General features: G+C 43.4%; 3 protein-coding genes across 4 annotated transcripts; all 3 read right to left on the bottom strand.

Moving 5' to 3' along the window:
* Positions 1–549: 549 nt before the first annotated feature.
* On the bottom strand, positions 550–6,746 carry LOC6541220 (galactosylgalactosylxylosylprotein 3-beta-glucuronosyltransferase S). 2 transcript variants are annotated; one of them, XM_026978540.1, is made up of 5 exons: positions 5,656–6,746; positions 2,251–2,523; positions 1,927–2,189; positions 1,379–1,730; positions 550–1,321 (listed from the first exon to the last, which is right to left on the bottom strand). In XM_026978540.1, the coding sequence occupies exons 1-5, from the start codon at positions 6,209–6,211 to the stop codon at positions 1,260–1,262; spliced, it is 1,506 nt and encodes a 501-aa protein (XP_026834341.1). In that variant the 5' UTR covers positions 6,212–6,746; the 3' UTR covers positions 550–1,259. The 2 variants fall into 2 exon arrangements, with proteins under 2 accessions (XP_026834341.1, XP_001969326.1); XM_001969290.3 differs by having other exon boundaries at positions 5,896–6,742.
* Positions 6,747–7,477: 731 nt separating this feature from the next.
* Positions 7,478–10,130, bottom strand: LOC6543069 (thioredoxin-2). Its single transcript, XM_001969289.3, has 3 exons — positions 9,921–10,130; positions 8,127–8,273; positions 7,478–7,984 (listed from the first exon to the last, which is right to left on the bottom strand). Exons 1-3 carry the CDS (start codon positions 9,942–9,944, stop codon positions 7,835–7,837), a joined length of 321 nt encoding a protein of 106 aa, XP_001969325.1. The 5' UTR covers positions 9,945–10,130; the 3' UTR covers positions 7,478–7,834.
* A 780-nt stretch (positions 10,131–10,910) lies between these two features.
* On the bottom strand, positions 10,911–15,185 carry LOC6543235 (transcription factor glial cells missing 2). The gene is made up of 4 exons (XM_026978911.1): positions 14,756–15,185; positions 12,324–13,065; positions 12,169–12,259; positions 10,911–12,070 (listed from the first exon to the last, which is right to left on the bottom strand). Exons 1-4 carry the CDS (start codon positions 14,764–14,766, stop codon positions 11,082–11,084), a joined length of 1,833 nt encoding a protein of 610 aa, XP_026834712.1. The 5' UTR covers positions 14,767–15,185; the 3' UTR covers positions 10,911–11,081.
* Positions 15,186–21,583: the final 6,398 nt, after the last annotated feature.

The raw sequence follows: 21,583 nt of genomic DNA, 5'->3' as shown, positions 1-21,583 counted from the left end.
GCTGCAATGACTCTGCTACCCACTTTTCCGGATCCCACCTTTCGGCGTCTTTAAATCTTGGGCTTGGCACTGACTGAGAAAGGTTTTGAAACAACACCATCAAGTAAGCAAATTAATAACTAATTAGATATCAGCTTAATAATTTTCTGTAGTTGTTTTATTGTACTGATAATATTATAGGGTATGGCGGGTCTGAGCTGTGCCTTATCTTGTAAATTCCACTCATGAATAGTAGAAGCTTCCACTTTTTCTTGACTGTTCGACTTTCGCACCAGGCACGGAAGCATTCAAAGTGAACAACTGCAAAGTAAAACTTGAGTTAGGATGGGGAATGAACGCGGAATGGGCATGATGCAAACGACAAGGAAACGTAAAGTTAATTGAAAAGTATTGTTTGCTTTTTGTGTCATACCATTCCCATGGCGCTTCTCTCGCAAGGGGAAAACGAGTGTTGCAGATACATCGTTGTCAATCCATTTTCAAAATACTTACCTTACTTTCTCAGAAATCTCACTTTAATCCATTATTAAATAGTCGAAATACAAGTGATTCTATTGGAGAAAGCTTTATAAAACTAGCATTTATTTCATTTACATTATGACTCACTATCTTATTGACTGATTTACAGAGTATACATTAAGATTACATTAAAAATGACACAGATCCTTCTAACATATTCCCCATTGCTCTTGAGCGAATTCGATAATTTTTGATAAGCCTAAATGATTTATGCGAAGCTTAATGATATGTGTTTAATGTTGCAAGTCGATGAGGTCATGAACAACAAGCATAAAATGCTCCCTAAGGGCTTGGTCGAAAATCCATATAGACCGACGCCTTCGTTTTGCTTAGCAAATTAGAAAGTACAATAAGCGAGTAATAGACATTCTATATGTTTTTACAACCTACTGTTAGCGAATATGATATATTTAAATAAGTCCTATCTTTGTGGCCGTCCCTGTGCTTCCTATCTTGCTATCACGAACAAACTTATCTACAACTAATTAACAATACATGCATAATTTATTAACTTTTCATTTTGATGAGAACGTAGAACAGAGAGACAGCACCCACGCAATTATTTGTAAAAAACATATAATTGTGCAGTACGAGAACGACTGAAAACTAGATTGGGAAATTTCCATGGAAATCAGCGAGCACTGGATTCGAGATTAGTTTTCTTTCACAATTATTATACATTTAGCTCTATAAGTCTATGAGTATTATTTGGGCTCTCTTTGTTTCTTGGAACCTGTGGCTCAGCTAAGAATTCTGGAGTGTGGTTTCTCCCTGCCATTTTTGCTGATCAGTGCATCGCGTCCTATGAAAAGGTAAAATGTTGTACAAATTGTTTAACCTTGATTCAATTATAACGCACCTTCACTTTCCGTTGTACTGGTCACGCCCATTAGTTTAAGATTGTGAAGCAGGGCGCCCAGGTTAGAGCGATCGTCCAAGTATTTGCTCTCTAAGCGAACTATTCCGAGCTTCTTTGACTTAGTCTGTGTGTGCCACACAAGAATTTCGGTGCAGTTATTGCCCCGCGGCTCTATCAGATTCATTTGTAGGCCGATGCTGCGCAGAAAGAGATCCTCCTCGTAGCCAGGCTTGTACGGCATATTTACATAAGGATACTGTGCCATGTACTCCAGATTCACGGCGAAACCGGCCATGTCAACGGGCCAGCGTCGACCGGCAACCCAAGAGTCCAGGAAAGCCACCACCTTGCCCTAAATAAACCGATAGATAAGATTAATAGTTTTCAAGATAGAGAAACTGAAATTCAAAAAGAAAATCTAAATACAAACTGAATAATCAGTGTGAGGGCACGCCATAAATCGGCCTATATAACTCATATTTAATATTACATGTAGTTTTGGCACCATCGTTCGAATTGCTTGGTTGGTAGTCATATGATCATCTTACTTTGCGCACAACTGGTCCGCTGACCCCATAATCAGCAATCAGACCCACAGGGAACATGGAGACCCTTTGCGTTTTCCGGATTTCTGAGAACAAACGCAGGTCGTAGGTGTTGTCGTCGTCTCCGAAGTAAAGTATTCCGTTGGTGAGATTGTGTTGCCGTATCCACTGCAAGGCTGCTCTCCGATTTGCCACACCTCGCGGCGCTGGCTTTTCATTCCTGAATTTGCTGGGCATCGGGCTCACCATGTGGGTAAAGGGAATACCTGCAAATACCAATGGTCAATTATTCAAATCGAATCTCTTAAGAATTATATCCACAGTTACCAAATCGATGCAGCAGCGTGTCCATAAAGCCATTGCACTTCTCCTGATCATCGGCCACCAGCCAGTGCAGGCGCGGCACATGGAGCAGCGTGTGCGCCAGACGGGTTAGTTCTGGGATCTGCTCTCTCCGTGGATACGTTGGGGTAACAAAGTATATTACGGGCAGCTGGCCGTAATCGGCTTGCGGTTTATCCTGCATAAACTGTCGCCGATCCTCGTAACTTTCGCTGCAAATGTGAACGGTTTCGTTCAGTGGCCGGAAATTCATGCCATCTGTGGGTGAGCAAAACGAGAGTTATACGGTGACACGGGTCAATTACTTTGGAATTCCACTGCCTGGAGACGTGGACTTGATGCATTAATCAGAATTCTCAATTACTAAAATAGCCCAACTCATTGACCTCTGACCCCAGTTGACGCAGCCATTCATAGCTACGTGACGTAGTGGCGAGATCACAATCTGACGCGTTAAAGTGATGAAAAATAATCTGTGTGTCTGCGGTGTGTCTTAATAACTGACAATGCTTTAATCGGGTTTTCTTAAAAATTTACTCCGCAACGAAACATTTACGGCAGCTGGTCTGAAGTTGTTTGCATAAAGCGTATCTATTTAAGCAAATCGAAACGCTAAGAGCCTGCAAATGTTTGTTCTATGCACACATTTCAAAGATCATACGATCGAAGATATTCGAGCTAATTACCTAATGGGTTAGTGCTAAAATCTTGGGCCTCCTATCAAGCTATATTGTGTTCGGATCGATTGCGTGTGCCAGTGCTATTAGAGCACCTTATCAATTATGCAGAACGAGGAGTAAAAAGCACGCAATTGGAGCAACTTTGGGGGGAACGAAAGACCCATTATCGATGTATATGACTGATAACCGGAAACAAACAATGAGAGGGGAATAAATTCACAGTCGCAACCCCAAACGCAGCAATATAAATGTTAATATAAAGGGGCTAGCGAAAGTATTTCCTAAGCAAGCACAACCCAACCCCTTCAATCCAAATGCACCACACAAATACGATAGGTTCGAAAACCTAATGGTTTGCGGGTATTTCAGATGACGAATACAATTCATGCTCGTAGATACATATAAAATCCGATAATAAAAAACGATATACCAGGTACTTATTGATGGGGTGTGACACCAATCTGGCCATAATCACAACCGAACACACAGGTCTGCGGCTGATTGTGGACTATATCTACATAGAATATGTAGAGCCGTGACCACAGCCTGATAACAGTCTATAGAGAATTCCCCAGACACCTGATCTAAGGCTGGGGTGAGTCACAAATTGATTTACCGCCCGCTCTTATCATGTTCATTCACTCTTTGTTGCACATTCAAACAAAGAGATCGAAACCTGGCAAATAAAGTGCTGAATAGAGGAATGACTAGTACAGCAATTCTCAAACTCAGTTACCTTTTCTTGATTGATATGTAAGGGTTCTTAAAAGATACGGGAAGTAGTTTAGGAAATAGAGCGGTATCTATATGATAACAAAAATGAAGTACCTATGGCTAGCGTATTAAAAATACCTTTTGAGAATAGATTTAGAACATGAGTAGAAGCAAGGGGCATCGTGTGCCTCCACCGATGTATGTTCTTATCGGGTATATAATCAACTAATTACATAATCAGCTAGAATACTTCCTATCTCAATATAAGTACATACATATGGCCAAACATTTCATTAAATATTTATTAATAAATGTTTCTAGTAAACATGTCTTGTTTTTTTGTTATTTACCATTTTATGGGCCATACAGTAATCTTCCCTTGTAAATTGCAGGCCACAAGCCAATATAATTGAACTTAAATGTTTATTGAACATGTGTTATAGATTCCACTGAATTGGCTTTCACGCCATGCATTTCAAATCACTCCGGATATATGGAGGCAATTCACAGATTGTAAATATTTGTGTAGACAATTCGCCGGCAATTTGGCTTGCCACACGGTAGCATGCTTAAAGATGCATATTCCGATGAGCTTGGGGCCACCCTCGCAATTCGAGCAACAATAGCTGGTAGAAAAGGGGAGCAGTGGCAGAAAAGCACTCGACACGCGCAATTGAAAAGATACAAAAATCGACTCCAAACAGATGAGCACCATTTGCATTGCACGGGAGCTAGACAAATTATAAATATATGTACAAGTACATATTCATATTTCAGGTCTGCCATAATGTGGTACAACAAAAGCGATTGCCAGACCCCCTGTTTCCCTAGTTGATAAGACTCTGGCGATGTGTGAATTATACTCATGAAATGAGAGGCAAAACTGCTAAAAGCTTTTTTCTTTTTGTGGAGCTGAGCATTGCGAAATCTAGAATCTAGAAAATTGTGGGGAAATGTGCAATTAGACAATTGGTGCCACTCAAATCGCGCACTTGATTATGATTTTCTTGCCAAATCAACCGTAGATCACATGTCCGTAGATGATTTTATTTTTACTTTTTCGCCAAGCCCGATAATTAATCCTAAACTCGAATGTTATTGCCCGTTATCCAGTTGAGTTTCGGAAACCTAATTAAATATATGCTCAAGAGCCAAACAAGATAATATTTGTCTCAATATAAGTTTAAAGTTACCCCACGGCCGAAACAGATAAGCCCTTTAATAGGCCATTCAATGAAAATGCCAAGTAAACTGGAAAATTTGACCTTGTTCCGGCTTTCGCTCATTGCAATAAAAAACGGCCAGCAGGCGAATCGATGTAATTGCCGCTGCAGGCGCGGTTGGGTGACTACTTGACTACTTCCATATACATATACATCGCGTTTGGCCAAGACAATAGTTACCAAATAGATCCAATTACGGTTAAATAATAATAAAGCCACCTGACTACCACTAGCCAAAGTCGCAATGGGAAAAGCGACGAGCGGACGCGTTTCATGCGATAACCACCGCATCCAATAACTCAGAAATGGAGCGGTGCTGTCACAGCGACTTACATATAATGCTTCGATTGGATGTGGGGTAATATAAATGATAAATAGGCTTATTTCGGAAATCATAGTTTTTAGTCAGTATTTTCTGTACAGTTTTCAAAAGTATTACACATTTTCTGTGTACACAGTGGTCTTTTCCCAACTGTTTCAAACGTTTTAAATGCTCCTAACTCTCTTTAAAATTCGTTAAAAATAAAAAAACATGTTTAGCTGAATTTAGACGTTTGAGCTAACTTTTTTGTAATGCAAACAAACGTAGGGCGTGCACTAAAGTCCCCTACAAATCGTAGGGTGACCTGGGCTTTGATTGGCAGTGGGCCAAAACGGAAAGTGAAAGTGGTGGCAGAGCAGAGCGGCCAATTCACTTTCGGCCAGCAGTCGCGTAGAAGCACCAACTGCATTGGCCTCTTTGGGATGAACTTTAGAGTAGCAACGTGACTCACGTATTAGGGGATCGAAGCGATGCCAGTTTCGGATTTGTATCTGCTTGGACGTTTGCTTTGCTGTCTTGAAATTCCATTTAACTTCGTCGACTTCTTGGATTCTCTGACTAAGGTTACCCTGCAACTCCTCTTGATCCCAATCCCGGCCATGCCCCTCGGGCTCCTCATGTATAACTCGTCGAGTATACCTCAAAAGCCAGTCTGGCGGCCGGGTTTCCATTGCCGGGATCTGATGCTTACCTAATCCATGGTGGGATGCCTCCTCCGAATCCTCGGAGCCACCGCCCAGTCCCGAGGTGAGGCGAGGGTCCCTGCTGAGGCTGAAGTAGCAGAAGGCGACGAAGAGCAGTGCCACGGCCACCAGGGGCAGTAGGCAGCGCCTCCTGGCCACGCCCCCCTTCCTGACCATGGGATGTGGTGGATGTGGTGGATGGGTGGCGTTGGTGGCGCTGGTGGTGCTGCTGCGTGAATGGCTCTGGTGGTGCTGCCGCTCGATGTCCTCGTTATCCTCGTCGGAAGTCTGCGGCTCGAGTGCCTGGTAGTGGGCACTAGACATTTTTTGAAATATTTTGGATTTCGAAGGTGGAGGTGGCGGCCCTTTCAGCTGGGATGGTGGTGGTGGTGGTGGCGGTGGTGGTGGACGAGGTGGAGCTGCCGCGGCATTCCCCGTCCATTTGTGGTGAGCCGGGCGTACCTCCTGGTTTTCGCAATCTTATTATACAACTTTCTAGCTGCGACCACCCGAATATTATGCAAATTGCCCCGACATCTCTGCACTTTGGATGCTCCCCGTGCTCCGATTTATTTCCGTGCGCGCCGTTTGCTTTGCGAAAAAAAAACCATCCAAATGCGAACTTTTGGCCGCAGCACTGGCGCGAATTACGTATCGGAAGCACTCAAAACAGGCCGTCGCACTCAAAAATCACAGAAAATGTTGCTTATTTTTGACCGACACCCGCGCGCGTCGCACTGTCGCTCTCTCTCACTCTCTCTTAATGTTTTTCCCACCGCTGCCACTTTCGGGTGTGTTGTTGTCACCGTGAGTCTGACAATACTACTTTGCTTTAGAAAAAGTCGGACGAATTTGGCAGAGAGAGCGGAGAGCACCCACCACCAACACAGCTGACGCAGGGTTGCATTCGGTTTGGGTCCCCACTAAGCCAAGTACCGGTTGTGCCTCCAAGCTTAACGGTTTATTTTGAAATGCTTAAAATATTTAATTTGTTTCTTAATTAAGTGACTTGTAGGGATTAACTCATAATTTGGGCAACTTAAAAATATTGATCGCACTGATTTTAGTAAATTTCGAGTACATACACTTTTTACCTTTCTTTCATTTTGAAATGAGTTCTCATTTATTTAATTGACAAAAAATGCCCAAGAGCATTCTAAAGTTCAGTCACGGGAGTCAATAAAATATAAAATTTGATTTCGAATTTCGTTGTCTATATATGTGCATATGTAAAAATATATATTTTGAGGATACTCCAATTTTCTATGACAGACAAAAAGAGCCTCCTCGAAATGGAAATTTTAAGTGAGTTTGAATCCGGTCTGCTGTACATTTACATTCTGAAATGGCCATTTTGAGCACGCACTTCAAATGCCTGTGGAGTATTGAAATTTGTTGCACTATCTTATCTAATCGCAGTCAAGTGATTTTAATCGTTATTACTTAACCATAGCGAGGTTTGTCTGCTTGTTGGCTACTAATATTTGACTTGGCTTCCATTTCGCAAATTCATTTGCCATTCCTAGATCCAAACTCGCCCCAGCTCCGATTTCAGAATTTTGCGAATAAATGTGATCGGTTACAAACGGCTAATGTGTAGTACATTTATTGTTTAGCGTATTCTCTTTGACAACTGGCTACAATTGCGTTCTTTTATGTTTTTCATACAAAAGTGAACAATCTTTGTGTGATTTATTGGTATTGTTAACAAAGCAAATTTTACGATTAAAAGCCACTTAGTTTCTCACGTTTGTTGCTGTTCCAGCTGCTGCCACTGCTGAACTTCACCTGGCAAACTGCACTGCAGCTCCAAGTGCTTCTGGACAAGGCGGAGCAGGCGGAATATAGCAAAACCCTGCACTTATGGAATTAATTAATTAACTAAATGTTACGAAGAGAACTCATAGGTGGATCAGGGGGTCGGCCAGACGTCTATGCGCTGCCCATTTAGATGTTGGCCTTGATGACATCCTCCAGGCGAGTGGCGTTGGCTCCGGCGAACTCCTGGATTTTGTCGCCGTTCTTGAGGAACACGAAGGTGGGCATGCTGGAGATGTTGTATTCCATTGCAATGTCTTCGCAGTCGTCCACATCGATCTGTAGGAGGGACGCGTTTAGTAAGGATTTCGATTAAAAAAACATGTTCCTAACCCTTTATGTCATCGCTTTTTGTACATATGAAAATAGTGATAACATAAATGAAGCTAAGCAAAAATATGCTCTTTGCTCAAGCCTTTACCTTCAGGATGACGACGCTGTCGGGGTACTGCGCGGAGAGCTCCACCAGTTTGGGCGAGATCATCTTGCAGGGTCCGCACCAAGTGGCGAAGAAATCCAGCACCACCAGCTTGCCGGCTGCCTTGGTCAGCTGTCCATCGAGGTCGGCCTGCAGATGAAATTGTAAATTAGTATTATCGCTGAGTAATTAATTACACATTAGCGCTATTAGTTTCCCACTCCAGAGACATATTTAGATATCGCTTCTCCCTTCAGCAGGTGTGGTCTTGTTTTCAAACTTTATGATATCGGATTGTGGAGCACTGGAGCGCTGATCCACTGCTATTGTAAATACACATGTAGTACGGAAGGCCCCACCATTATCAGGCATACGTGTTGCCAAGTTGTAATCAGCCCAGTAATCGCCGATTGGCTCGTTCAATATGTGTGCCCAGTAGACTTGTGAAATAGGGTCAGTTTCATTTCGGTTTCTGTATTGCACCCACTGGCCAGGAAATCAATATCTAAGGAATTTCCAAATTATATGTATGCATGCCGAAAGGTGTGGCGTTCGTGGGCAGTTCCAGCCCCTTTCGTCCAACCATTTCTCTGCCCGTGACACGTACGTTTTCCCAATGACCTTTAATTAATTGCTGGCGATGCCAATCGCAGAACACATGCAAGCAAAGAGCTCTAATGAAATTGACGATTTCATTTGGAATGGGCAACTGGTTTGGCTGAATTTACATGGGGCAAATGGGAAATTTAACTTGATACAAGCTATTCTTGTTCACACAAAACAACTTGATCTTTCCTATTAAAGATTTTGATCAGGCTTAGATCATTTCCATACGAAAAGTGATGATTAATCTGGAGATGGTGATGGTACTCGATGACTATTGGCAACTATTCAATTTAAAGATGACTCAAACCGAGTTTGCTGACTCATTTAACAATACAATATCTGAGTAAACATAAAAATCTTAAACCTATATTTCAATTATTTTTTAATTCAGTATGCTAAAATTAGATTAGTATGTATAATGTTTTGAATTTTAAGCTCATTCCTGTGCGGTTTTGCTGTACGAAACTAGACCGCAAGATGGCAATGTTTGATGGTCTTTAAGTGGGCATACAAATGAAAACGAATATTTTGAAATAAAAATAAGAAATGTTTTCACGATTTACTTTGCTATATTCCATGACGTAAGATTGTATTTATGAAAGGAACCGGTTTTCCACCCGCGGATTCGCGTCATTTTCTTGAATTTGAATCGCCGCGCATGGCGGGCAACTTTTAAGTGGAAAGCACACCCTGTAATATATCAGCTATTCCAATACTTCGAGCCAACAAACCAGGCCTCGACCACGATGATAATGAACTGCAAACTCATGCCAGTCGCGCACGCATACAATGTAAGTGGATTCTATAGTGCGCACATGTGTATATGTATCTTGGCACTGTGTCCGATTAGCTTGTGCCACAATATTCCAATTTCAAAATTCGGTTACCGTTCAGACCCGTTCCGCGGTCCATGAGATGATATCATTATCATTTCGCTATGCTTTGCTAGTCGAACCTTCTCGTCCGTCATCCGCTTTCTCGCTCGTCTCCACCGAAGGCGAGGTTCCTTCTCTTCGCGGGCGAGCGTATGGCGAATGGCGTACCACTTTCCATCATTCAGAGTGAGTGGGCAATTGGAATGCCGCTTCCAATGCCATATTTTCAGAGGAACTGAAGGGTCAAAGGGCAGCGCCATCGGGTTACCCAATAGACGTTGGATGTGTCTCCGTATATCCGGTTTAAGTGACTCACCTTATCTTTCACCTGGTACACCATGTTGGATGGGAGATGCGGAGACGGAACCGGTAGAAATGTGAATGTACAAATATTACTTAATTAGCACTCGAGCAGCTCTTTGCAGCACAGCTAAATTTTTCACGACACTGAGCGCGACGCAGTGGCTTTTATAGATTTGTCTCTCACTCACACGCTGAAAGTGCTCACTAGCGCTCTTTTTCTATCATGTGTGTGTGGTGAAGAAGGATGAGGCGTCAGGTGGAGGTGAATTTCGCATCGATTGGCTTTTAAGGTAAAGGTACGATAGTTATCGCTCATAAATGGGCGATTACTTCTGTTCATAATGTGTATGGGTTAGTGTTAGTAATTATATTTAATATTGGGAATGCCTTGTAGAATCCTTTCGCTGCAGATAGAGACGGAATGTTCGTTAAACAGTTATCCTTATCCTATCGGTAGGGACCGATAGCAAAAACACGTTAAGTATTGTTCAAACTAGTTAGTCTAGCTATTCCTCAATCAGAATTCACAAATTTTGTGAATGGAAAGAGAAAAATCCTTTAAAATACAAATAATCATTAGTCCAATAATGTTTTGCTGAGCTTATCGCGAAGCAACTCTGTAGTAGTTCACAGTTCTACCGATAGGGGGCTCCTAAGAAACTGTTGGTAGCAAATAATACGGGAGATATTTATGGCAATTTTATTGGTTATAAATATATGTTCTTGCCAATCGAAAAGCATCCATCGTATAAAAAAAAGTATTATTTCCTATCGATTTGGAATTCCAAAACATTAAAAGCGCTCTGAAAATACTACAAGTATTGTTAAGTAAGTATCTGACATTTATGTAATTCGTGTATGTTACCAACATTTTTACACAGTGCGACATCTATCTCTGATTTCTAAAGCCGCCTTCAAAACCGTTAGAAATTGTTTATTTTCAAATTTCATTCCCATTAAGAAGCCATTTTTACGGGGATAAATTAAATACATTTACTTTTAGAAATCAACACTTTACATAATTTATTTGCCGAGAAAAACAATTGGTAATCCGTTTAACACTACACGTACAGATGGAAATTAAGATTTCACCACTATTTTTTAAAGACTATGTTACTATGCTTAGCTATCGACTATGAGTAATCCTCCGGTGTCCGGATTGGTTAAGTACTATTCAATGGGTGACCGATGGGGCCAGTGCTGTAGCTGCCGCCGGGTGGTGCAAGTGGTGGTGGTGGTGATGGTGGTACGTCAGCGTGGGCGCTGGCGGCTGAGGCGGTGGGTGGCCAGGGGGCGGGGCCACTGCCGGCACAGTGGATCCTCCGGGTGTGGCAAATCCACCTGCTGCCGCCATTTGCTGCTCATAGCTGGTGTAATGATCGTAGTAGCCGCCGTATCCGGCTTCCAGGCCATTTCCGGTTGCCGTATTTCCTGGTGCCGTGGTAGTTCCGGTGTCAAAGTAGCTGACCCCATTATAGCCACTACCGCTCTCGTAGTAGTGATGTCCCGCTGCCTGATTTCCGCCAAACTGTTGGTGGTTCTGCTGCTGGTGGTGGTGGTGGTGCTGTTGCATCTCGTACTCCGCCTTGGGACTGTAGTAGTAGTCGTAGTTGTCCTCCACATACGGCTGCGTCTCCACGGTGGCGTTGTACTTTATGGTGGGTCCCGGTTCGGCCTTGCAGCTGATCTCCTCCTGACCAACGCCACCGCCACCACCACCACCCAAATGCTTGATCTGCGAGTAGTTGATGAACTCCGGCTCTGGTGTGGCCAGTTGCGGGCTGGAATCGTAGGCTACTCCCTGGCACTGGGTGTGTCCATGCACGGGAACACCCATCGCAAAGCTGTTCCCGCTGGAGGATTGCTGGTAAGCGGCCAGTTCGGAAATGCTGCAGGCGTACGGCAAACTGGGAGATTTGCTGGGTGCCGCCGTTGCCGCCGCCGGAGTTGCGTGGTAGATGGGATAGTTGTAGGTGATGTGCTGATGGTTGACCGTGAACACATTGGCTGCTGTGTCGCAGGGCGCCGAGGACTCGGAGCCACTCAGCGGCCAGGAATTGGTGCCGTAAGTCGAGGATTGCGACAACTGGTGGCTCCTCGCCGTGGTGCTATCATCCAGGTAGCTGCAGGTGCAGTGGCTATAGCCGGCGCACTTGCCACAGCCTAATGGGGGATACAAGTTATAAAATCCATGTTTTAATAATCTAAAGTTTTTAGTAAAATAGATATATCATTATAGCGAAATAAATAATTAAACATACCATTGTACTGATATATATCCAGAGCGGAGTGAGCCAAAGGATTGCTGGCAGCAGGACGCTTGAGGACCTTGCTGATCAGACTGTGTTGTTGCTGCTGTGCGGAAAGGATGGTCAGGATATAGTTTTCGGGTGAAAGACTGTCTATCTGGGCTCACCTTCGCCTGCTTGACCAGGCCCGCAATGACCGACTTCTTGGGGAGTGATCCATTGGCGGACTTTCCTCCCAGCGGCACGCGGCCAAAGGCCCTCTTGGAAACACTGGAGTTCTTCGGATCCGGACGCAGGTGATCATGCACTCCCTTGGCCTGAAAGAAGATGGCGTTCCCAGAGTGCCGCCAAAAGTGGGTGACCGGATAGCCGCAGTGACCGCGACACGGCTTAATCTCCAGCCGGCCGCCACGACAACTTTTGTTGGGGCACGCCTTGCCCTCCTGCTTCCGGCGCGCCTTGTCGCAAATGGCTGGACGCAGATTGATCTTGGATCCGTTGGGCAGGGTGCAGTGCTGGGAGCAGACCAGGACGCCCAGGCAGCTCTTCTTCAGAATGTTCACGTTGTGGTTGTTCGTGTTGCGCATGGCCCAGCCGGAAATGTGCTTCTTGGCCTCCTCGTTGTGCAGCGAATAGATGTGCCTCACATGGCCGTCGCTCCACTCGTTGAACTCGTCGAACTCCTGGTCCGGCACATGTGGCACAATGGCATCGTTGATGTCCCACTCCCGTTTCCCCTTGCTCGCGGACGACGACGGCATGGTCATGGAGCCACCCGCCTGCTGCTGACCTGGACTTGGATTGTGACCCGGATGCGGACCCTGACTTTGCGGCTGCGGGAACTGGGTGAGCTGAGAGTGATCGGGCTGCTGTGTGAGAAGTGGCTGCGTTTTGAAGCTGTAGCCATTTCTGTAGAGGATCGCGGATAAGTTTCATTTTATATGCATTGTTTAGAGTACTAACAGTTTAATTCAAAATTAAGAAAACAGCACGAATATATTGACATCTCACCAAAGATAGCATACTTTTAACTTGACTTTTTAACTTTAACTTCACTTTAACTTGAGTTATGGTTATTTTATTTCCCATTTTCACAGGTGGAGTACACCTCTTTGGAATACTGTGAGTCACGGCTTTAACTTCATTGAAGGTAGTTACACTAAACTCTTTATTTCGAGTAAAACCTTAAGTGATCCATTTAACTGTGACTTTATCGCTAAAGCCTAAGCATCGCTTAAGGAACTGAAATCCAATCTTAATTGCGCCCTAAACGTTTCGTAGGGGGTCATCCCAACTCAAGCCAATCAAACGAATCGCTTGCCAGGTTTATGAAGACGCATGGGTATTTAGGCCCAGTTTAGAGGGCTGGTACCGTTAGCCCCAAATCTGTGCAGTGGGTGCTCCAAGCTGGCCAGAATCGTAATTCGAGCGCCAGCTGAGGAGGCGGAGAGGCATATTAAACCGACGCTCCGATCGTGAGTCAGCTGGGAATCGCCAGACTTGATGGAGGGCCTCAGCCGAGATGCTCCATGTGTGGGAGTTATTAGAGGCTCGCTCTGCAATTAGCAATAAATTTGTCTTCCATCGGCTGCGAGCCAATGGATCGATCCGCCTCGGTCCCCTGAGCGTTTTTATTTGTACTTGGAAGTCAGCAGGTTGCAGGGTCTGAAGCACCCAGAACCACATACCAAATACCTGGGCTAGGGATCGCTTGGTGGTCTTTGGGTTACCACCGCTTCAACCTGTTCGTGGTTAGTGGCTTAGTGGCTCGCTTTGTTTTGGGCCCGTAAATTGACTGCTCGACACTTCGGGGCGCTCGTTAGTCGGGCTTATCTGATGCTGATAGCGTCTCACTTCGTTCGAGATCTGTATTTTTGGGTCTCCCTGTCCAGGGCTCATAATAAGTTTGTCACCTAGAAAATATGTCTCTATAAATCGAAGGGATGGGGGGGCATCATCATCATCGGCTCTTTGACCCTTTCACGCGAGCGCCGCTCCGCCTACGACTGCGTGTGGTCCGCCGGTTTCCGAGATTCGGGATCCCCCCTCCGAAATCCGACATCCAAATACGAGGCACACCCCGCGGCTCTTTGGAGCGGACTGGACTGGAGCGGAGCGGAGTGCCATTAACCAAGCTGTGGAACGCGCTCAGCGTGATAATAAAGCGTTTGAAATCATTTACATTTTCCCTGACCTCCCCCGCTGCCTCTTTAGCGTTTGATTTGTGGCCCATTCTTCATCCCAGATTGATCTGAGGTGTTTGGGAGCTCAACACTTACGCAGATGCTGCGACTTGACGCGCGTCGGCACAGTTTTGATTAGAAATAATTTGAAACATTTGACTGAGCGGTTTTTAATTCTTCAGAAGCCCTATGTCTTGAGTTTTGCGAAAAAAAACCTTTCGAAATTAATTTAAACAATTTTGTTTAATAAATCAACATAATAAACATTATATTCAAAAAATTTGAAACTTGTATTCCTTTTTAATCTGTGGTAGTTTTAAATTCTCTTACTTTTACCTCAGGATTTTATTTGTAGCTATCATCTGACATTGAATTTAAGCTTTTCCATAAAAGGAGAGTAGAAGATTAGAACTTACATAACAACCATATTCCAATTGCAACAGCTTCTTTAATCCAGGTATTGGGCAGTCTAATTAGAAGTATCCAACAAAATGTGAACTGCTCTTAAATGAGTTTTCCGCGACTCGAAAGCGCTGCGTTGAGCATTGTAATCCAATTAGGCGACACTTGTATCCACTGGGGCGCACTTGTATCTCGCGGATAGCCGTCGCTAGATGAAGCTCCTCGGATCGGATTGGATTGAACTGAATTGCGCACGCGACGCCGACGATGGGAAACAACCGTGAGAATGACGACCTTTGCGCTGGACCTCGAAAACAACCTGCAGGGCGGGATGTGCGCGCGTATCTGGCAGATACGAAAAACAAAAGAGCAGCAGCGGCAGCAGCAGCAGCAGACAAAAACAAACTTCAGCGAGCGAGTAGTAGTGCCAAGTTTTGTCAACAAAGGAATGGTATTATGGCTCTGGCTCCACCTACAAAAACCAACAAAACACCAGAAAGTGGGCGGCGGAGCGGGAAGGCGGGGAAAGCGGGGAAAGCGACGATACAGCGACGAGCCACCCGCATAATTTGCCAAAAAACTCCACGCAGCTGGCAGAGTGGTAATACGTATCCGTCAGATACATTGCCTTCCAGGCAGTCTCACTTGCTTCCAGTTCCAGTCGTCGCTTCTCGTCTGCGATTGGTCGGATAAACACGCACACAAAGGCTTCGGGCGATTTCTCTCTTTCAAGAGAGAGAGCGAGAGATTTTGAAGTTCCGGCGATGGAGATGGAGGCATTTCTGTGGCGGGGGCTACATACTCGATAAGCATCACAGAAATTTAATTACTTATTATGCCGCTTATCAGTCCCCATTGTTCTGCTTAACTCTGGTTAAGGATATGCCAACAAAAAGCAGTGGAAACCTTTGGCAGAGCATAGATATTCAAGGGTTTATCGTTTGAAATGTTCGGCAGATTAGGGGGATGATTAATGGACTGGGTAATGCCGAGCTATGCCGCTTTATATGCATTGTACATTAAACATTCCGATAACTGAGCCGCATTGGCTTTTATTTTTAATCGCGCGTATGTATAAATATTTGTAGTGTTTAATAGTTCGCAATACATATGAAAATGGAATCAATAGACACTAGAAAGTTATAATACAAAACAAAAAAATATGAAAGAGCTAGAATTAGGATTTTCAAATATTCCTAGCTTAAATACATTTGAATTTTGAATGCAATTAGTAAATAGTAAACCATTTTTCTAATGATGAACATGTAAGTAATATATATTCTTCCCCCGAACACACCAACTTTCCACTGCTTATTGGCCAAATAAATTATTTTTCAAAAGCCACAACATGAGAATACACAAGTGGCAACAATATCAGGGCCAGATCAGCCAGGGGGTGAACTCTTTGTGGAGATGGGGGGCATTTCTGGGCCTAATGCTTGCTGCGTCTTTTGTTTTCACCTGATCAGCCCGCATCGCCATTTGGGCCAAAGTTACAGGGCACAAAAAATAAAATACAATTTATGCGTCCACTTGGTAGCACACACAATTAACAGACCAAGAAGAGCAATTTAACAGGGAGAGGAAAAGAAATGGAGGAGCAAATAGGCGTTAAAGTGAAAATTGAAAATGCCGTTGACAGGAAATGTAAATGGTAACAAAAGTGGCAGCGACCAGTGGCAACTGTTGCTGCCCCTGCTCATCCACTGTGACCCGTAATTAAAAAGTGGCAGGAGGGGATTGGCCCCTGCAACTCTGGCTGGCCAGATATATACGGGATTGGGCCTGGAGACGCGTAACTACGCGGATGGCCTGGAAATGGCTGCTGCTGCTGCTGCTTCTGCTGCTGCTGCTGTTGTCGCTTTAACGCTCCACAGCAAATGATACGGGTGACAAATACATGTGCCATATATGTACGACCCAACCAGAAAGTGGTAGAAAATGCACATTTTCACAACTAGCTAAACCGTATAGCCCAGTATCTGTCTCGATCCGGCTTATCGTCCGTTTTGCCGTCTGGCAGCTGCTTTGGGCTTCGCAATTAATTGCTAAACATTACTTTATAAGCATGGATAGCTTAATGTAGGCACACCACACACACACACACACACACCCGGTGTGGTCCCACCTCGAAGTCATAGATCCAGAGTCACGCTGGGATCGGACCGATCTCTAATGAGCGCGTGCTCCGAGAGCGCCAAGCTCCAGCTGTTCCAAGAAGGGCCTGTCATTGTGTTTTAAGATATTTCCAAAATTCGTTTTTGGCGCATCGAATTAATCATCGGACTGTTAAAATAAATAAAAACTGGTGTAATGGCTTTTCGAGCTTTCGACCCAAAAATATTAATAATTAATTTGCTCTACTGCACCAAGAGAAATGATTAAGGTTGTGCTCACTCTTGAAATGCAATTATATTTATTACAACACTATCGAAACAGCTTAAGAAATATTTATAGCAGACAGCACTGGGAAAGCTCTATCCTAATTAGGAAAAATCTTCTAGACAGCCGCAGATATTGATGACCCCTATGGCGGACTGCACAGATACATGATTGTTGACACATTCCCCCAAATTGTTTCTTCGACTGTAGCCGAATCTCGGACCACAGTGAAGTGTGACTTTGTGGCACCCAGCAAAGACAAAGACCGAGGGCAATTTTTCCATTTACGCAATTAATTGGCCGTCGCGCTGGGAGGTCCGCTAATAGACCAAGTCAGAGACCCAGGGCCTAGAGCAAAGCTCGTCGGATTAATGCTTTGCCTATTGACTGATTGATAACCACTCACATCACCCACAAAACGCGAACAAGAGGAATTGATTTTAAAAGTTGTTCGGAAATTTTGACAAATGTGTGGGGGGGCGGGGGAGCCCTCGCCATGTTAGGCCAATGCTAATGGCCCTCTTGGAGTCGTGGTCGCATAAATGAGCTCGATTAGAACCCAATTACAAGGGTGGACTGCTTCGATGGCTCCAGGACAGGCCATCTTCCTGGCCGAATTACTTTTGATCGTAAAATTATGACCCATAAATTTAATTTTATGACTTCTTTCGCCTAACAGAACAATCAAAAAACCACAAAAACCCATGGTTCGGCATAAAAATGGTAGGAAGATATCAAAAGTAGCGAGTACCGATTGTGGTCCAGGGTATGGGATATGGACCCGAGGTAAGGTGCCAATATTACGCAGATCGCAAGCTGTAATTTTCGCACCGGAGGTGCTTAAAGACCCTGCCATTTCCCCATCACCCAAATTACCCCAAATCGCATCGCTGCCGCAGTTGCGCTGTCCTACACTTTAATCAGCTAAATGGACTGTTGAAAATTCGGCACATTCGCGGCGTAATCAACCCGGCGCACTTGGCTCCCGACACCGTCGTCCTCCGACTGCCTCCAACTTATTGTTTGCATAATGAGCTTGGGGCGGGATCCCATTCCGGGCCTAATGTGCTTTGCTCATGAGCAGCTTGATTGGGGGACGGCCCATGCGGTTCGCAGTGGCATGTCAAGGAACTCGACCCTCATAATGGAATCGAAGATGGAATTCGTGGATACACAAATGGGGTGTTTCCATTTGCAGTTACTTGCCTCGGGCGCTCGGCGGTTCTTCTGTTCCAAAAGTGTGTATTGATATTGTTGATTTATAAATGAAACCTCATAAAACGCATCAGGCTATCATTTAAGCCTAGCTTCAATGATAATTGCCTTAAATACTAAAGCATAGATTAAACTTCTGCTGGCATTATTCCTAGTTTTTAAATGCTTTTGAAAATAGTAAACCTAAAACGCTCTTCTTATAAGTAGATCGCCTCTTGTCCTGGCCAACTTCTTATCTAAAGCGCATTAATTAAAAGCCAGTGCTTCTGTGTTCCTGATAGTGCGATAAGATAAAGCCCAACTAACTGGGCGCTGGTTGGCCAAGCCAGCTTAACTGGATTGCTGATCTCGATTTCGATTTCGATTTCGTTTAGCAACCTAGAACTTGGCTGCAGCAGATGGCCTACAATTGCGAGCTGAGAAATCTCTGACCAACATCCCGCATGTGGCTGTAATCAAGTCATCCCAGATTCCCGATCCCGATCCCGATCCCAGACCCAAAAACCAGACGACAGCGACACGCACGACTTGACCTGCCTCAAGAGCAGCTGGACAGGATTGAGGATCGAGATCGGGAGACGGGGCTTGGAGACGCCACAAAGTGAACGGTGCGCATAACCGTTTAAGTTAATTACGATTATGATTACGATTATGATTATGACATGGGCTTGAGCCTGCGATTGAGCTTCGGATTGAGCCTAACTTATCAGGCCATCAATGGGGGATTATAGAAATGAAAAGTGCGGCGGGCTGTCGGCGGAATCAGAATATTGATATTCAATTAGTGTAACTGGATAACAGGTGGTACGGCTAACAGAACGAAGCGGCCCAGAACGAACCAAAGTAAATAATAACAACAATTAATTTGGTTTCCGAAATTATGGGCGTGTGGATGCAGGGCACGTAGATGGAATGGGACTGGGAATGAGGATGGGGATGGCACGGGTTAGCTTCAGTTGGCCCCACTCCACACCCGGCACTTTTCAAGCAGACCACGAAGAGGAAGTGGCTAAGACTGCGGCAAGCCGCCAGTCCAACAGCTGCACTTCTTGTGGCCCAGAGTTATGCTGGTCCTTCGCTCCTTTACTCCATCATTTTCCTCTGCCGCTTCAGTTGCTCCGACTAGACGACACTTGGAGATTTAAATGCCTTGCGGGCACTGGGTTCCCGACGCCAGCACGTGCTCAGCATTCAGTTTCGAGTTCAGCGCGAGCCTCGAAAGGTGCAAACTAGCAGATACAAAGCGAGAAACTCCCACGATCATTTGGGCCTCCGAGCCGGCCCACTCGAGATTGATGCATTGATCCCTCCCCACGATGATCGATCATTCTCTACCGGCTGGGACTTGCCCCTAAAGTCCAAACAAAGCCACTGACAATTGCCTTTGACAGTTCATACCGTTTCCCTCGATTGCTGTTTATGTCGCGCCGATTACTTCCATGCGCCTCTTTTTGCATATGCGGATTTTGGATTCGGCATTCAGGGGTGTGATTGATATCGGACAGTCAGTCAGTCAGTCAGTCAGGCAGTCAATCAGCTCATCAGTCGGGGCAGCTGTTGTGGCAGGCAGTGCTGCCTAATGGATATTTAAATTGCATTGTTCGGAGATATTGTTGGAGAATAGTGGGGAAGAACGCAAATATACTCCAAGCAAGATAGAATGCCATAGTCGAGTTCGCCGGCTATCAGATACCCGTTACTCAGCTAACGAGAAATTTCAAAATTTTCAAATTTCAAAATTTTAAATCCGATTAAGATAAGTTGAGTTATGCAGTTTAGAACTTCAGCTTTGGGACACTTTTAAATTTTGTTTGACTTTCTACAATATCATCATTAAAAAATGGAAAAAAAATAAAAAAAAATAAATTTCTAAATTTGAATGCAGTTTTTTAGAGAATTGCGTCAGAAACATTTAGAGGTATGCCACTTCAAAATCCGATTAAGATTAGTTGAGTTATGGAGTTTAGAACTTCAGCTTTGGGACACTTTTAAATTTTGTTTGACTTTCTACAATATCATCATTAAAAAATGGAAAAAAAATAAATTTCTAAATTTGAATGCAGTTTTTTAGAGAATTGCGTCAGAAACATTTAGAGGTATGCCACTTTAAAATCCGATTAAGATAAGTTGAGTTATGGAGTTTAGAACTTCAGCTTTGGGACGTTTTTAGATTTTTTTGACTTTCTACATCAAAAAAATGACAAAAAAATTAAAAAAAAATAAATTTTTAAATTTGAATGCAGTTTTTTAGAGAATTGCGTCAGAAACATTTAGAGGTATGCCACTTCAAAATCCGATTAAAATTAGTTGAGTTATGGAGTTTAGAGCTTCAGCTTTGGGACGTTTTTAAATTTTGTTTGAATTTCAACAACAGAAAAATTACTAAAAAATTTCAAAAAAATAAATTTTCAAATTTGAATGCAGTTTTTTAGAGAATTGCGTCAGAAACATTTAGAGGTATGCCACTTCAAAATCCGATTAAGATTAGTTGAGTTATGGAGTTTTGAACTTCAGCTTTGGGACACTTTTAAATTTTTTGACTTTCTACAATATCATACATCAAAAAAATGACAAAAAAATTAAAAAAAAATAAATTTCTAAATTTGAATGCAGTTTTTTAGAGAATTGCGTCAGAAACATTTAGAGGTATGCCACATCAAAATCCGATTAAGATTAGTTGAGTTATGGAGTTTTGAACTTCAGCTTTGGGACACTTTTAAATTTTTTGACTTTCTACAATATCATACATCAAAAAAATGACAAAAAAATTAAAAAAAAATAAATTTCTAAATTTGAATGCAGTTTTTTAGAGAATTGCGTCAGAAACATTTAGAGGTATGCCACATCAAAATCCGATTAAGATTAGTTGAGTTATGGAGTTTTGAACTTCAGCTTTGGGACACTTTTAAATTTTTTGACTTTCTACATTATCATACATCAAAAAAATTACAAAAAAATTTTAAAAAATTAAATTTTTAAATTTAAATGCAGATTTGTAGAGAATTGCGCCAGAAACATTTAGAGGTATGCCACATCAAAATCCGATTAAAATAAGTTGAGTAATGCGGTTTAGAACTTCAGCTTTGGGACACTTTTAAATTTTGTTTGACTTTCTACAATATCATCATCAAAAAATGGAAAAAAAATAAAAAAAAATAAATTTCTAAATTTGAATGCAGTTTTTTAGAGAATTGCGTCAGAAACATTTAGAGGTATGCCACTTCAAAATCCGATTAAAATTAGTT

This window comes from Drosophila erecta, unplaced genomic scaffold (genome assembly GCF_003286155.1).
Source record: "Drosophila erecta strain 14021-0224.00,06,07 unplaced genomic scaffold, DereRS2 tig00000055-arrow-pilon, whole genome shotgun sequence".
Taxonomy (NCBI): domain Eukaryota; kingdom Metazoa; phylum Arthropoda; class Insecta; order Diptera; family Drosophilidae; genus Drosophila; species Drosophila erecta.
The sequence above is the reverse complement of the archived record's forward strand: the minus strand, read 5'-3'. Positions and strand labels throughout refer to the sequence as shown.

Bases quoted from the DNA above. Each gene is read 5' to 3' on its own strand.
- LOC6543235 (XM_026978911.1), bottom strand. The intron at 12,260-12,323 runs GTGAGCCCAGAT...TCCGCACAGCAG, and splicing joins GCCTGGTCAAGCAGGCGAAG to CAACAACACAGTCTGATCAG. The intron at 12,071-12,168 runs GTATGTTTAATT...ATCCCCCATTAG, and splicing joins GGATATATATCAGTACAATG to GCTGTGGCAAGTGCGCCGGC.
- LOC6541220 (XM_026978540.1), bottom strand. From the start codon at position 6,211: ATGTCTAGTGCCCACTACCAGGCACTCGAGCCGCAGACTTCCGACGAG. The intron at 2,190-2,250 runs GTAACTGTGGAT...TGGTATTTGCAG, and splicing joins CACGCTGCTGCATCGATTTG to GTATTCCCTTTACCCACATG. The intron at 1,731-1,926 runs GTAAGATGATCA...CGGTTTATTTAG, and splicing joins GCGGACCAGTTGTGCGCAAA to GGCAAGGTGGTGGCTTTCCT.
- LOC6543069 (XM_001969289.3), bottom strand. From the start codon at position 9,944: ATGGTGTACCAGGTGAAAGATAAG. The intron at 8,274-9,920 runs GTGAGTCACTTA...TTTCATCTGCAG, and splicing joins TGTACCAGGTGAAAGATAAG to GCCGACCTCGATGGACAGCT. The intron at 7,985-8,126 runs GTAAAGGCTTGA...TCCCTCCTACAG, and splicing joins ACAGCGTCGTCATCCTGAAG to ATCGATGTGGACGACTGCGA.